The following is a 13731-nucleotide window of genomic DNA, read 5'->3' as shown; positions in this document are numbered from 1 at the left end:
GCGATCTATGGATTACTCTTTTAATCGTTATCTTTATCTCTTTTTTTTTGGGTTGATAATCAATATATTTATCTATGTTTTGGTATGTTTGCAGTTTTTGCGAGGGTAATTCGGACATTTCAAATTTGGAGATAGAATGCTTTGTTTTTTTCTTTTCACAATTTTATTTTAAAAAATAGAGTTTTTTGAGTTGAATAAAAATTTTATTTGCATATTCAAGCAATGTCAAACCCTTGAAAAGAATCAAAATATTAGAAAATTTTCTCCAATTGACTCTTGAATAATTACACATGTCGAGTAACGTAATAATTAAACAAGATTAAGCATCTAATCATACAACACAAGTATGGGAATTGCTCTTTTAATCAATATCTTTATCCATTCTTAATTTTGATATATTCACAAACCTCACGAGGGCATTTCTGACATTTCAAATTCGGAGAGCATTTTTTTTTATATATATAATTTTGCAATTTTGTTTTAGAAAATACGTGAGAATCAAAATTACTTTTGACTTCTGTTTCTATTGACTTCTGTTTCATTTGACTTTACTTTGAAGGAAATCTAAAAGCCAAATCTAAAAAGCCAAACAGACAAAAGCCAGGACGCAGACAACAGGAAAATACCTTCCTTTGTCTCGTGTCATTCTAACCCAAAACTTAAAATTAGAGCCAACCGTACGTACCCACAACTTAAAATTAGGGATTAATACCTTAAAAATCCAAAACCGATATTGTGATAAGTTTATCTCAAATTTTTTTTTTTTTACCATCAAAAATCCCAAATTGGTATGGTATATTTTTGACAAATTACCCAAACCGTATATTTATAACAAATTTACTCTCGTTAATTTTCATTAGATTTTATTGTCAAATTATTAAGTTAAATGGCAAGTGACAATGACCGGTATACCAATATGAGATTTTATGCTCCGTTTGTCATAATTTACAATTTTCGTAATTTTTTTGTGATATTAATCCAATTTAGTGAATGATATATTTGTTACAAATTTACCAGTTTTGGATTTTTTGCAATTGAATAAATTATTTTAAGATAAATTTGTCATTAATGTATTAGTTTAGATATGATCAGTAAATTTGTCATAGGTGTACTAGCTTGGGATTTTTCAGGGTATTAATCCTAAAATTAAAGCCCACTGTAGTAAACTAAACCTTTTTGGGGTCTGTTGTCTCAAACTTGTACCCCTTTTGATGCGTGATGGGTTGAGTGATTCAAGAACGGAGATTATGAAATTCGTATCTCCTACATTGGATAGTTTTCCCCTCTTTATAGGAGGATTTTAACCTTAATACATATTAAAAACAGACCTTAATAGCCTAGAAACTGAAACGTTCGACTCTTGGACTGCATAAAACGGCTAGGAACTTAATAAAAAGCCTTTACTATCACGGGAACTAAATGCCATAATAAAAAGCCTTTACTATCACGGGAACTAAATGCCATTTAATCTTCGGCCTTCCACATTCTCGAACCGTTAGCTTTCCGTGAACCTCTAGCCTTCCCAAAATTCGAGCTCTCCCCTTGACCAGAAAATAATCCTTCTGAAGCTTCTTCAATTGGTCATACAGGACATCTAAAATGGCCTCCCAATGATACCTATTGATATACTACAAAGTAATTAACATTATTCATTCAAAATGATCCATCGAAGCACATAATGCCCAACTTCTTTATTGGCTTGGATAAGCATCGATGGTTTCGAGTTGGTCCATGGAGCTACGTTGGATGCTCCCGCATCACCTTTGATTTTCAACTTGTGCACAAACCGGCATCTTGTGATGTAGTTTGTAGAGTTCGGTGGTCTGATCCAACATAGAAGTATGGCTTGTGACAATCTATCTTATGGGACAAACGATAATTCTTTCACTGTCTAGTGACAATCTATTAAAATATGGCCCACCTTTACCCAAGATTCCAGCATCACAATTCCATTTTTGACAAAGATCCTCCCCCATTTTCCTTTGATTCGGTCGATCAAATTCACCGCCAAGCACCTGACCGGATGATGGTGAGGGAATTGAGGGCAAGAACGGGGACAAGGCCGAGGCCTGGGATCATGCCACGGCACAACACGAGCGCTGGACCAGTGGTTCATGGTCTAACCTAGTACTAGGAATAATGCTTTAGTCTGAGTTCCTTTCTTGATGAATTGTCTAAGGCAAGCCACTCAACAAACCCTTTTGACCAACAAGAGCTTCAAAGGCAAGCCTTCAATGGGGGCTTCTTCCTTATCCATCAATGACAAAGACACATTGCAGAAGTGACATTCCGACATTGCCAAGAAGGCAAGAATCACCAACCCAAACTCAGAAAGTCAAAATTTTTCTCATTCTCATTAGCACACAGGCAGAGTCTCTCTACTTCCCAAAGAGAATGCTCATGACACTCCTGAAAACAGGACCTCTTTTGCTGCCAATCGCTTCCCTAACAGCCTTCTCATCAGGCACAAACCCTCTGCCTTTCATCGCCTCGAGGAACTCCCTCGCTTCTTCCTCTTTCCCGTCCTTTGCAAACGCCTCAAACACCGCGGCATAGGTCGCGGCAGGGGGCATCATCCCTTTGCTCATCATCTCTATGACGTACTTCTTCGCGTCAGCCAGCCTCCCATCGTCTGCTAGTCCCTTCACGAGGACTGCATAGGTGTAGGCATTGGGCGCAACCCCAGAAGCCAGCATCCGCATGAATACCTTGAGCGCCTCTTTGCTCTGTCCGCCTGCAATGGGAAACATATGATTCAGATTCCTAATGGAAAACCAATCATGGCGACAGAAAAACACAGGATTGTTTCAGTCTGAGTCCAGTTCGCACTCCTTCTTCTATTGGTTTCGAAATAATTCATCCAAACAATTGGACCGCAGAGTAAACGATTCGACTTAATTCACACAAGCTACTTGAGCTTGATCGGCTCTTATCAAATTTGAGCTATTTGAGTATCGAAATCTAGTCCAGTTTGGACTCCATCCTACTTAATTCGAGCGTTTGAAGCCTACTCATGTCATCTGCTCAAAAACTTATGCAAACCAAGTTCATACCTTCATTGGATTTTCAAGCAAGCTTGAACATATTGAGTTTAGCATAATCGAGTGCTAGCTTTTCTCGAGCTGAGTCAAGCGGTAAAGAGCACAGGGTTCCGCACCTGCATTGCAGTATGCCTCGATGACGGCGGTGTGGGCGACGACATCAGGCATGTGGCCCTTGTCCTTGATCTGGCCGAAGAGCTCGAGGGCCTCGTGGGTGCGGCCGTCCTTGGACAAAGCGTCGAACATCTTGACCGCATAGTCGGTCAGCCCCTCGGACCGCATCTTGTGGAAGACCTCCTGCAGGTTCTTGGGATCCTCGGGCTCCTCCACCGCCGGCTTCTTGCTGAACGGGTCGTAGGGCGGCGGGAGCTTCGCCTCGTCTGCGGGGGCCGAAGCGGCCGCGCCGCCGTCGCCCTCCCCCTGGGCTTCCTCGTCCTCGGAGTCGGAGAGCGAGAAGTTGACTAATTTGGGGTTTCTGGGTGCGCGGGGCTTGTGGGCGTCGTCGGAGCCGGTGGAGAACGGCCGCGAGGGAGCGTAGCTCGGGTGCCCGGGACTGACGGCGGCGGCGGTGGCGAAAGGTGGGAACGCGGCTGCTCTGGCGACGGCGGCGGAAGGGCGGAGATTGACATGGGGCGAGCTTAGTAGACGAGAGAAGTGCGAGAGGTGCTTGTGCAGAGAGGAAGCGAGGGAGGAGGCGAGAGAGCGGGAGACGGCGGCGGCCGCCATGGACGGGCGCTTGCTGCTGCTTCAGCTTAGAGAGAGAGAGAGAGAGAGAGGGGGGTTGGCTCTGGAAAGTTCATAATCTTGAAAAAGAAAAAGGGAACGTTCGTTTTTTCTCCCTCGGGTGCGTAATTTCACGGCGATGCGCGGGAAATTTATCTGAAAATGGTGACGTGGAATTAAAAAAAAAAGAGAGAAAGAAATTAAAACTAAAAATCACAACCTGCGAAGGGACTAGTGAGAGGTAGAAGAGGAGGAGAGATAGGCAGAGGGGAAGGCGGGCAACGGGGTGGGGCGGCGCCGAGCGTCGGAAAAGGCGTCCAGCTTCTCCGGTCAGCTTCTCCGGTCAGGCGACGGAAATCGAGTCCATTGAATCACAAACACAATGTGATCTCCCTCTACCGTCCTCGGTTGTAAAAAATTTGAGGTTATAAAGACTCATCTATTAGGTGAGAGGCTAAAACATAAATATAAAAATAGTGCAATGCATAGATTTATTGATTGTTTTAGGAAAATAGATTTGTGGTCAAAATCTAATTTGCTATACATAATGACCCGGATAAAAATCAAGAAAACATAACATGTATTGTATGTATTCAAGATTAACCGGTCAAAATATGGAAGTAATTCAGCTATCCCAAAATAGATAGGATTTCCCAAGTTCCAAGCATACAAGCCATAGTCTAAAAACTTCACCACCTCACCCTCGTCATCTTCTTCTTCCTTTTCTTCTCATTTTTGATATGTAAAACTAAATTTGGGGACTTTTAAGCACTTGATCAATGTCCATCGAGTATGGTAGTCTCCCACCCCATATTTACTAGGTAATTATTCATAAATAACCTTACAATTACAAATATGATTCTTGCCCCACAAGTCAATATACACATTCCAAAATTGCACATGTCAAAAAATTGAAAAATACTTTTGCGCCACATTCTAATACCTAATCAGGGATTCCAAAGTATTTAAAATAAATGAAATTATAAGTGACTCAACCTTCACGTTGAATAAGCAAATATATAATAAGCAAGTAATTCAACACCTTAACTTATAAAAATCATATGTTTGGAAAAGAAATTCATTGAATACTTAAGGAGCAGTAGTTCCCATCAAATACATAGGTATTATATGTTTCCTATAGTGCAATCAGCATAACCATAATGTACATGAGCACGCCCTAGTAGCAAACTGAACTCTCTTTAGAGGATTAAGGTCATATACAAATCTCACAACACATATTCTCAACAAAGTAATCACTACCCAACAACATATAAATATTCACAAAACATCATTTACACATTTAATTTCATTTCACAATCTATGTTAAAAATGTAACGGATGATCGTGCTACTTTTTAAAGACCAAAAAAGGCGAATACCAATCTTAATAATTCGGGATATCACCCGTTCGAACAATAGACATTTTAATTATCCAATAATATAAATTTATTATAATCTTAAAATACACTTTTTATCTTTTTTATTTTAATTTAAATGCGGATGGAGCAGCTGTTAAAAACTAAAAACCAAATTGCACTAAAACCCTAGTTGGTCCCCTGGTCGAGTTTCAACGGTCTGCCGTTTTGCTTCCTCCCCTGCTCTTCTTCTTCTTCTTCTTCTTCTCGGCATTCTTCATCTCCATCCGACCTCAAAGTTCTCTACTTTTCGGCCATGGAAAGAGACCCATCATCGTTCCTGTTCGCCGGAATCAATTTCAACCGGAAGAAGTTCGCCGGCGACTTTGCCAGATTCCGAGTAACGCCTCCCCCCCTCCAAGCTCGTTACTTTCTGCTCTCCTCGCAAAAGGGTCGATCGCTAATTCGTTCCTCTGGTTTCAGGACAAGAAGGAAAGAGACGATCCGGTCGAAAGCCCGAGCTTGTCGGAGAACGCCGGCGCAGTCGAGCCTGAAGAGGCGCCGGTGCCCGCGAAGAAGAGGAAGAGGAAGGCGGTGAGTGGTTCAGGTACTTGCTTGGTCGTCGAGTTGCTTTGGCTTTGGGCATGTCTTGTTGGGTGCTGTTGTTCATGGAGCCAGCCTTGCTTTGGCAGACGCGGTGGAGGGTATCAGCGTCTTCAAGAGTTCGAAGTCGGCTCCTGATTCCGCAGTCGAACAGAAAGAGAAGGATGAAGATGGGCACTTGAAGGAAAGGAAAGAGATGTACAGACAAATGGAGGTTTAATTCTTTTGCTGACGTTGTAAAGTTTCGTTTGTTTTTCCTTTCCGTGATTTTGCCCGTTCGAGTCGTGCCTTGAATTTGACACTTGGGTTCTGTTCTCTGGTTCAAGCGTGATGCCATTCTGCGAAAGAAGCATAGTATACACGTTTCCGGGAGTAATGTCCCTTCGCCTCTTCAGGACTTTGCAGAATTAAAAACTCGGTACGTTGCTGCTTGTTTCTCTTCGTGGTTGTTTGCGTTTTTTTGGTACATCTCTATGAAGTTTATGATTATGGCAACAAATTTTCTATCAATAGCCATGCAAATAGTTAAGCCGGACTTTCTGATTCGTAGTGGGGCTCTTAGGTTCTGATGGGTTAAACTGCATCATTTTCACTCGTTTTATATTTTGCTTTTCCTGCACTTTTAGTATATTTTGAACATTAATGTTTGGAAGTTCAAGTACATTAACAATTATGGGAAGTATTCTGTAACACGTTCAAAGAAACACATATTGAACAGCAATTCTCCTATTGCTCATTTTCCAGATTTTTTTCAGGCTATTAGTTATGTGATCAAGTGACTTTTGATTGCGGTACTCCGGACTGATAATTGGATGTCTTCATTAGGTTTAAATGCAAATCTTATTTATTACGGAACATAGCAGAGCTTGGATTTAAGGAGCCAACTCCTATTCAGCGGCAGGCTATTCCAGTTCTAGCATCTGTATGTCCCAGCATTGTTTTCAGATCCACAGTCCCTTTTTCTTCATGTTCATTGGAATAATGTCTGAAGGTCACTGGTTCCTATTCTGAAGTATTTTTCAATTTTTTACATCATGTGGTCGTTGCCAGGGTCGGGAGTGTTTCGCTTGTGCTCCCACTGGTTCTGGGAAAACTCTGGCTTTTGTATGTCCCATGCTTATGAAGCTCAAGGTAGCGTGTCATTCCCTATACATCATATTCTTCTATTTTTCAAATAAACTGTTGAAGTTTTAGGTTTATTTTTAGCGTGCATCCAAGGAAGGCATTCGTGCGGTTATCCTTTGTCCGACGAAGGAGTTAGCTGCCCAGACAACAAGGGAGTGCAGGAAATTGGCTAGAGGAAATAAATTTCGAATTAAGTTGATGACTAAAGCACTTGTGACAAATCCTGATTTATCCAAACTCCGGTGTGATATACTTATATCCACTCCCCTTCGCTTATGGCTGGCCATCAAGAAAAGAAAAATGGACCTGAGCAGGTATGCACCACTGGAAATGTCTCCATTATGTGTGACTCTGCAGTTTGTCAAAGACAACAAACATGTTGTATTTTTGCTGCTAAACTCAATAAGAAAAAATATATTTGTTGCTAAATAATCAAATATTTTCATGGGACATTTTATGGCCACATATCAAAGGCTTCACATATCTATACGACAATTTTTCCAATGGGAGCGTGAATGATGTGGACATTTGCATCTACAAGGTAGCTGAAGACATTCAATTTTCTTCTCTTGGTTGGGCATATATGGAATAATTCAAGAGTCTGCAATGATCTTATTTGAATCCATTAGAGTGTGTATTGAGGAAACAATGTTGAATTGAGTGCCTTCTCTCTCAATGGATATAGTTTGGTAGAGATTGGTGTCAGATATTGATGGGGTTTAATTCATGAAAGAGAAGCCTTTTACAACTTAGACGGGGAAATTCTGGACTCAAGCCAAGTTCATAGGCATCTCTTATGACTAAACTTTTATAATTAAGTTAGGGAACCAAATACCCTACCTTCACACTGTCATGTAATGACTGACAAAATATAAATACAAGAACAATGCCTCTCTAAAGTAAGTTTTGGTGATTGATCCGTGAGTCAAGAACTTCTTGCATAATTTTGAAGATTCTAAATCAACCAATTGGTAAACAAATGGGGGGATAACATGCTCACTTGTGACTATGCCTAATTTGTTTCAAAAGAAATTTATCATACATTGAATTGTATTATCTCGTTTTATCTTTTACTAAGGCCAGCTCCAGGACTGTCTTTTAAATTATCCTAATTTCCTTAAACTTGCTCCAATAATGTCATCGATACTTATACCTGAGTGTGGATGTTATTACAGGGTTGAGTATCTTGTCTTAGATGAATCTGATAAGCTGTTCGAACTTGGTCTGGTAAAGCAGATTGATTTTGTGGTCAAGGCATGCTCCAATCCTTCAATAGTACGGTCTCTATTCAGTGCTACCTTACCTGATTATGTGGAAGAGCTTGCCCGAACAATTATGCACGATGCAGTTCGAGTTATTGTCGGCAGGAAGTAAGGAGAAGATGCTTTTTTGTAAGTTGGAAGTGCATGAAAGTTCCCATCTTTTGACATGTTCCAATATAATGTGTGCAGGAATATGGCTTCTGAATCAATTAAACAAAAGTTGGTCTTTGCTGGAAGTGAAGAAGGGAAGCTTCTTGCACTGCGTCAGAGTTTTGCTGAGGTAGGTGTTATTATATGGTAAAAACTTTGTTGTTAAATTAGTGATCAAGCATGTGAGCGAGTGCTAAAAAGCAGGTGCATCGCATTTCTGTTGTGGAGAAGGAGCAAAATACTCTCTCACAATATATTGTGATGCTTGATGCGGGAAGTGGTACCTTGAAAGCATCCTCATCTGTGAGGTTCTGGGAATCTGATATGCAATATGAGAGATATTACATCCCCTTCCATCATCTTGCAAATTGTGGCTAAATCTGAATCAACAATTTGTTGGTTTTCCTTCTTTTTTCTTGTTGGGCTTTTGGCGGTGGGAACAAGTCAGTCAAATGTGGGTTATAATTGAATCAGAGAAAAGAAATAATTGAGGAGCTAAATTGACAATGTGATTCTCTTGTTTGTTTAGCCTGGTATTTTTTCTTTTTTTTTGGGAAATTTATCACTATACCTTCTTGGCAGTTCTTTTGTTTTATGTATTTGGTTTCCATGTATATGATGTGTTTGCAGAGTTTGAATCCACCTGTTCTCATCTTCGTTCAAAGTAAGGAGAGGGCTAAAGAACTCTATGGGGAGCTAGTGTTGGACAACATTCGAGCAAGTGTTATTCATTCTGATCTATCCCAAATACAGGTAATTTTATTCCATCTTCTCTTTTATTGATGATTATTCCGCGATTTCTCTCTCTCTCTCTATTTTTCACTTGTTCCCTCATATCTTAAGCAAGGGGAATTTAGTATGGGTAAATCATTCTCGGCAGTTTCTCAGACTCCAACTTTTAGAGTCACTGATTCTGTTTTGCGACCCCCTTATCTTAAGCAAGGGAAATTTAGTAAGGATGAATCATTCTTGCCAGTTTATCATAGTCCAATCTTTAGAGTCACTGATTCTGTGTTGCAATTGGCAAAAAAGAAAAAAAAGGGGGAATCTTTGTTGAAAGAGATGTTGGCAGAAAAAGATGGGGAAAATAGGTACGATGAAGTTCTTTTTTGCGTACTGATCGTGACAATGAGATGTGGCAGATAACCTGTCACTTGAAGCATTTCTGCACTAGCTATGTCAAATCCCTTTGGCAGTTGCAAAATTGCTTGTGTATAAGCTGAAAATGGTAATGGGCGAATTAATCTCATATATTGCTATTAATTGTCCAGGCATTGTAAATTATATAGCAGCAAATCTCTTGTTTTCGCATCTTCTTGTGAGCATCTTCAGAAATTTTGGTCTGCTTTATTTTTATTTTATTCTATGTGTGGGATGCAGAGGGAAAATGCTGTTGATGATTTCAGAGCTGGAAAAACTTGGGTATTAATTGCTACAGATGTTATTGCAAGGGGTATGGATTTCAAAGGTGTCAATTGCGTCATCAATTATGATTTTCCGGATTCTGCAGCGGCATATATTCACAGGATAGGTATGCTTCTTCTATTGCATCTACTTCGTACTATTGACTGGTGCCATAGTAGCATGGTAGTTGTCTACTTGGAAAGTATCTATCTATTTTTCATATAGAAATCTTGATGCGTTCTCTTTAGCTTTGTGAGAAGTTGACACATGGCCCCTTACTATTATGACATACTCAAATCGTCTGTGAAGGACTCTGTCGCAGGTGACAGTCCAAAGAATATTCCTCCCTCTATGTTTGTTGTCTCTGTCTCTCTGTCGTGTCACAGTTGTGGATGCATTAAGCCACCTCACCAAGGTTGCCATGGGCCACAACAACCTCATATTGAGGTCACCCATGGCATTGTGACCTTGATCTAGGGTTGCAATGACCATGATGACCTCACAGAGGTCATTCCAGCAATGAGACAGAGAGCGAGTGAGCTGAGGGGTTGGCAATGTCACCTGTAAGGTGGTCAGAGGTGGTGGGGTGAAGGCTGGCGGCGGATGCTGATGGTGGGGATTTTGTTTAGGGTTTTGATATCTAGGATTGTGGAGTCAAGGGTTTTCTTTGGGCTGTTTCTTCTAGGGGACTGTAAGTCAGTCATTTTAGCTCTAGTTAGTTGTTAGTTTTAGATACAAAATAGTGGGTTTAGAAATAGAGCGCACAAGCTAAAAAAGGTTTGAAAGTAAAGGATGATTTTTGGTATTTTCCCTTAAAAAACCATATCAATCAGTGATTAGTACATGAAATGATGGTGGCTATAAACCTACATACCATGAATCAATTGCATCATGAAATTCAGTGCACTTGGCACAATTAGATACAAAATGATTTATGCATGTTATTTCTATGCCAAAGACAACCTATCAATTGATTCATTATGGGCAATCTATTAGATCAACCATCTCTATCTGTTGAGACAACACACAGGCACAGTGACCTATTTTATCTTTTTGTTTTTTCTACTGTTGTTTGAAATAGGTCGATCGGGCAGGGCAGGAAGGAGTGGAGAAGCCGTTACCTTTTACACTGAAGATGACATTCCATATTTGCGGAACATAGCGAATGTCATGACAGCTTCAGGCTGTGAGGTACCTTCTTGGATTATGGCCTTGACCAAAAAGAGGTGGAAGAAGCACAGGCCACAAAGAGAATCGATCTCAACAAAACCAAAAGATGAGAGGGCATGAGAAATTCCTTGGAACTTCATTTTTCTACAAGGCTCCCTAATTTTTTCTTTTTTCTTTTTATTTGGTTTTTTCCATTACATTTCTTTGGCCATAGATCTTTTATCTTTAAATTTTGAAGCTGTGATGGCGAGGACCTGAGTAATGAGATACACAATTTGAGAATGATTGGAGCAGTGTACATGGTGGGGTTTATCGGCTTTTCTTAGTTGAGAGTAAGACTAACCTTGTGGATTAGAATCGTTTGGCCTCTGCTGTTTCTGAGCCACATGCCCTCGGTTCTGATTTGCAATTTCGTTGAATTGATTTCCGGTTCTACAGATTTCTACTAGTATTGGATTACTTTTGCGTTGGACGCAGTTTGGTTTCAATTGTAATAAGGATATCAAGCTACTGATTGAAACATCACCATTCATCATTCTCTGTTTATCGTCGGCGATTACTTTTAGTTCTTCCAAATGCCATTTTCATTAAAATTGTGGTTGGGGGATCAAAAGAGAAATGGGTTAAGCTTATTAGAAGTTTTGGGTATTTGTCTCTCGACAAGTAAAATTATGGGAACATAAAAAAAAGTTGAATCTGAACACGAGTTTCCTTCTTGAGATTTGTTACTAGAGAACTTCTGGCAAGGATCTCGTTCATTCCTAGGAAAATGGCCTAGTCCCTCCAGAGAGCATTTTCCGAAACTGCAAATTAACAATGTGCATCTTGGTCACAAGAATTGACAATGTGAATAATGTTAGCAGAGTGGCGCCAGGATTTTACAATGGAGCTGAATAGTTAAATTACCCAATTAATCCTAAACTTATTGTATATGTATCAATTCCGTCCTTTCAATGAAATTCCAAGGCAGTTCTCTAGGTCAATTTCTGCCGGAAATAATTGATATGGCGAATTAGTCATCGCCAATTGTCCTACATGCACATCACCACATCAACAATCTCCGGCAAAAATTAACCAAAATGATTATATTGAAATTTTACACAAAGGTTTTAAGACTTAATTAACAAAATCTAAAAGTTAAAGGGCAAATTTGATACCTGTCTTGCACCTCCATTTCTTCGATCAATTGGTAGAGCCTCGCATCCAAAAAGAGTCATGGAGACAATAGTATTCGCAATACCACGAGACAAAAGAAACGAAACCTGATATTTCTATAAAGTGACATTCCTATTAAAATCAAAACCAGCATGCGATCTATGCTAATGGTTTGAAAGTGTGCAACCATCAGGACTTGGATGCTATAGTTATAATAGGTAGTAGTAATTTGTGTAGCACCGACATGGACACGTAACACATGACACGATACGACACGATACGTCGACACGCCATTTTTCATAAAATAAAGTATTCTAATATTTTTGGACAAGTTATATATTCAATAGATATTTATATATAAATAAATAATAATAAAAAGTGCATAGAATAAACTTACATACTTCCAAATTTATTTTGTTGCACTTATTCATGTTAGGAAAGTATTTCCTAAAGTATTTTAGTTTTTTTTTGGTCTATAAACTCGAGTAGGATCTTTATTAAGTCATTGATCACTATAGTACCTTATTTAATAAAATTAAAAAAAAAAACATAATAAGTAAGAGGATTATTATATTATCATGTCAAAGGAAGGATAACTAATAAACTCATATAATTTTAGAATGACTTCTTAACCCATTCAAATATTCACAAACTCTTATTCTTATTGTGCATATCAACATCAAACTTTTTTTAATCAGTGCACTTTTACATACACATAATAGGTCATGGGAGGAAAAGATGAAATAACAAGAACCCTCTTCAAAGCATTGCCGAGATAAAATCGCAATTACACTCCCCAATCCGAACATCTAAATGATATAGCTAAATGAAATGAAAAAATTAAAAGAAAAGAAAATTCATTCAATTTTGGATGACAAAAAATTTAATATCATCCAGAAAGGGAGTACTTTGTTTGCGGGCCACAGAAGTTTGTAAATGCACGCTTGATCTTCGACACTAAATCAATCTCCTTACCTATGCTCCTCACTCTCACGGCCTTCCTCTGCAAGCCACGGATTCTACACCAACGGTTCCGCGTTGAATCGCACCTAACTCGCTGGCTCGCACCTGACGGCGAAGAAGAAAGGGACCGGCACCGCCGCCGCCGCTACCGGAGCCGGAGAAAGCGACGGGAAGAGATAATCGACATTGAGGCAGTTGTAGGCTCGGCATTTGCGATGCCTCGGTTCCACCTCGCTACTGAGGATCAGCTGGTTGGAGCTTAACAGTGGCGGCAGCTGATGAGCATAGCTTGTCGAGCTCCTTCAATGGGGGCGAAGAAGGTCGGCAGCGACAACAGCAGCGATGGCGGGGAGGTGGAGGAAGACGGCAGAGGATAGCCGGAAGGGATTGGCGCTTTATCTTATGCCACGATCTAGGGAGGAGAAAGGAAATGATTAGTTTGGCTTTTTGGTTACCTATTTTTGTTATTTTTTTATGTATTTACATTTTGACTCCTCAAATATTGATTTTTTTTTAAATTAACCCTATATGTGTCGGAATCGCATCTTGAAATTCTAGACTTGAGTGTTGAGAAGAATTGACCACATGTCGAGTCTTCTAACACTTATTGATCTCATGTTGAAACATATCGGATCGTGTCGAAACACATCACACTTGTCGAAACATTGAACACGACACAAAGGCCTTCCGGAGAGTGTCGGTACTTTTTAGGTAGTAATATTGTCCGAAGAGTAGTCCGGCATGGGAAGTAAGAACGAAGTTGAGTCCTACACTCGAGAAA

At 39.9% G+C, this 13731-nt stretch overlaps 2 protein-coding genes across 3 annotated transcripts; one reads left to right on the top strand and one right to left on the bottom strand.

Moving 5' to 3' along the window:
• Positions 1-2166: 2166 nt before the first annotated feature.
• LOC104426574 (pentatricopeptide repeat-containing protein At4g38150) lies at positions 2167-3838 on the bottom strand. Its single transcript, XM_010039680.3, has 2 exons — positions 3158-3838; positions 2167-2734 (listed from the first exon to the last, which is right to left on the bottom strand). The coding sequence occupies exons 1-2, from the start codon at positions 3765-3767 to the stop codon at positions 2379-2381; spliced, it is 966 nt and encodes a 321-aa protein (XP_010037982.1). The 5' UTR covers positions 3768-3838; the 3' UTR covers positions 2167-2378.
• Positions 3839-5312: 1474 nt separating this feature from the next.
• Positions 5313-11370, top strand: LOC104426585 (DEAD-box ATP-dependent RNA helicase 57). 2 transcript variants are annotated; one of them, XM_010039691.3, is made up of 12 exons: positions 5313-5518; positions 5602-5725; positions 5811-5935; positions 6048-6139; positions 6547-6643; positions 6772-6852; positions 6928-7160; positions 8022-8216; positions 8298-8388; positions 8889-9011; positions 9639-9789; positions 10744-11370. In XM_010039691.3, the coding sequence occupies exons 1-12, from the start codon at positions 5435-5437 to the stop codon at positions 10950-10952; spliced, it is 1605 nt and encodes a 534-aa protein (XP_010037993.2). In that variant the 5' UTR covers positions 5313-5434; the 3' UTR covers positions 10953-11370. The 2 variants fall into 2 exon arrangements, with proteins under 2 accessions (XP_010037993.2, XP_018723693.2); XM_018868148.2 differs by having other exon boundaries at positions 5501-5518; positions 5602-5712.
• Positions 11371-13731: the final 2361 nt, after the last annotated feature.

The sequence above is a fragment of the Eucalyptus grandis genome, chromosome 2 (assembly GCF_016545825.1).
Source record: "Eucalyptus grandis isolate ANBG69807.140 chromosome 2, ASM1654582v1, whole genome shotgun sequence".
NCBI lineage: Eukaryota > Viridiplantae > Streptophyta > Magnoliopsida > Myrtales > Myrtaceae > Eucalyptus > Eucalyptus grandis.
The sequence above is the reverse complement of the archived record's forward strand: the minus strand, read 5'-3'. Positions and strand labels throughout refer to the sequence as shown.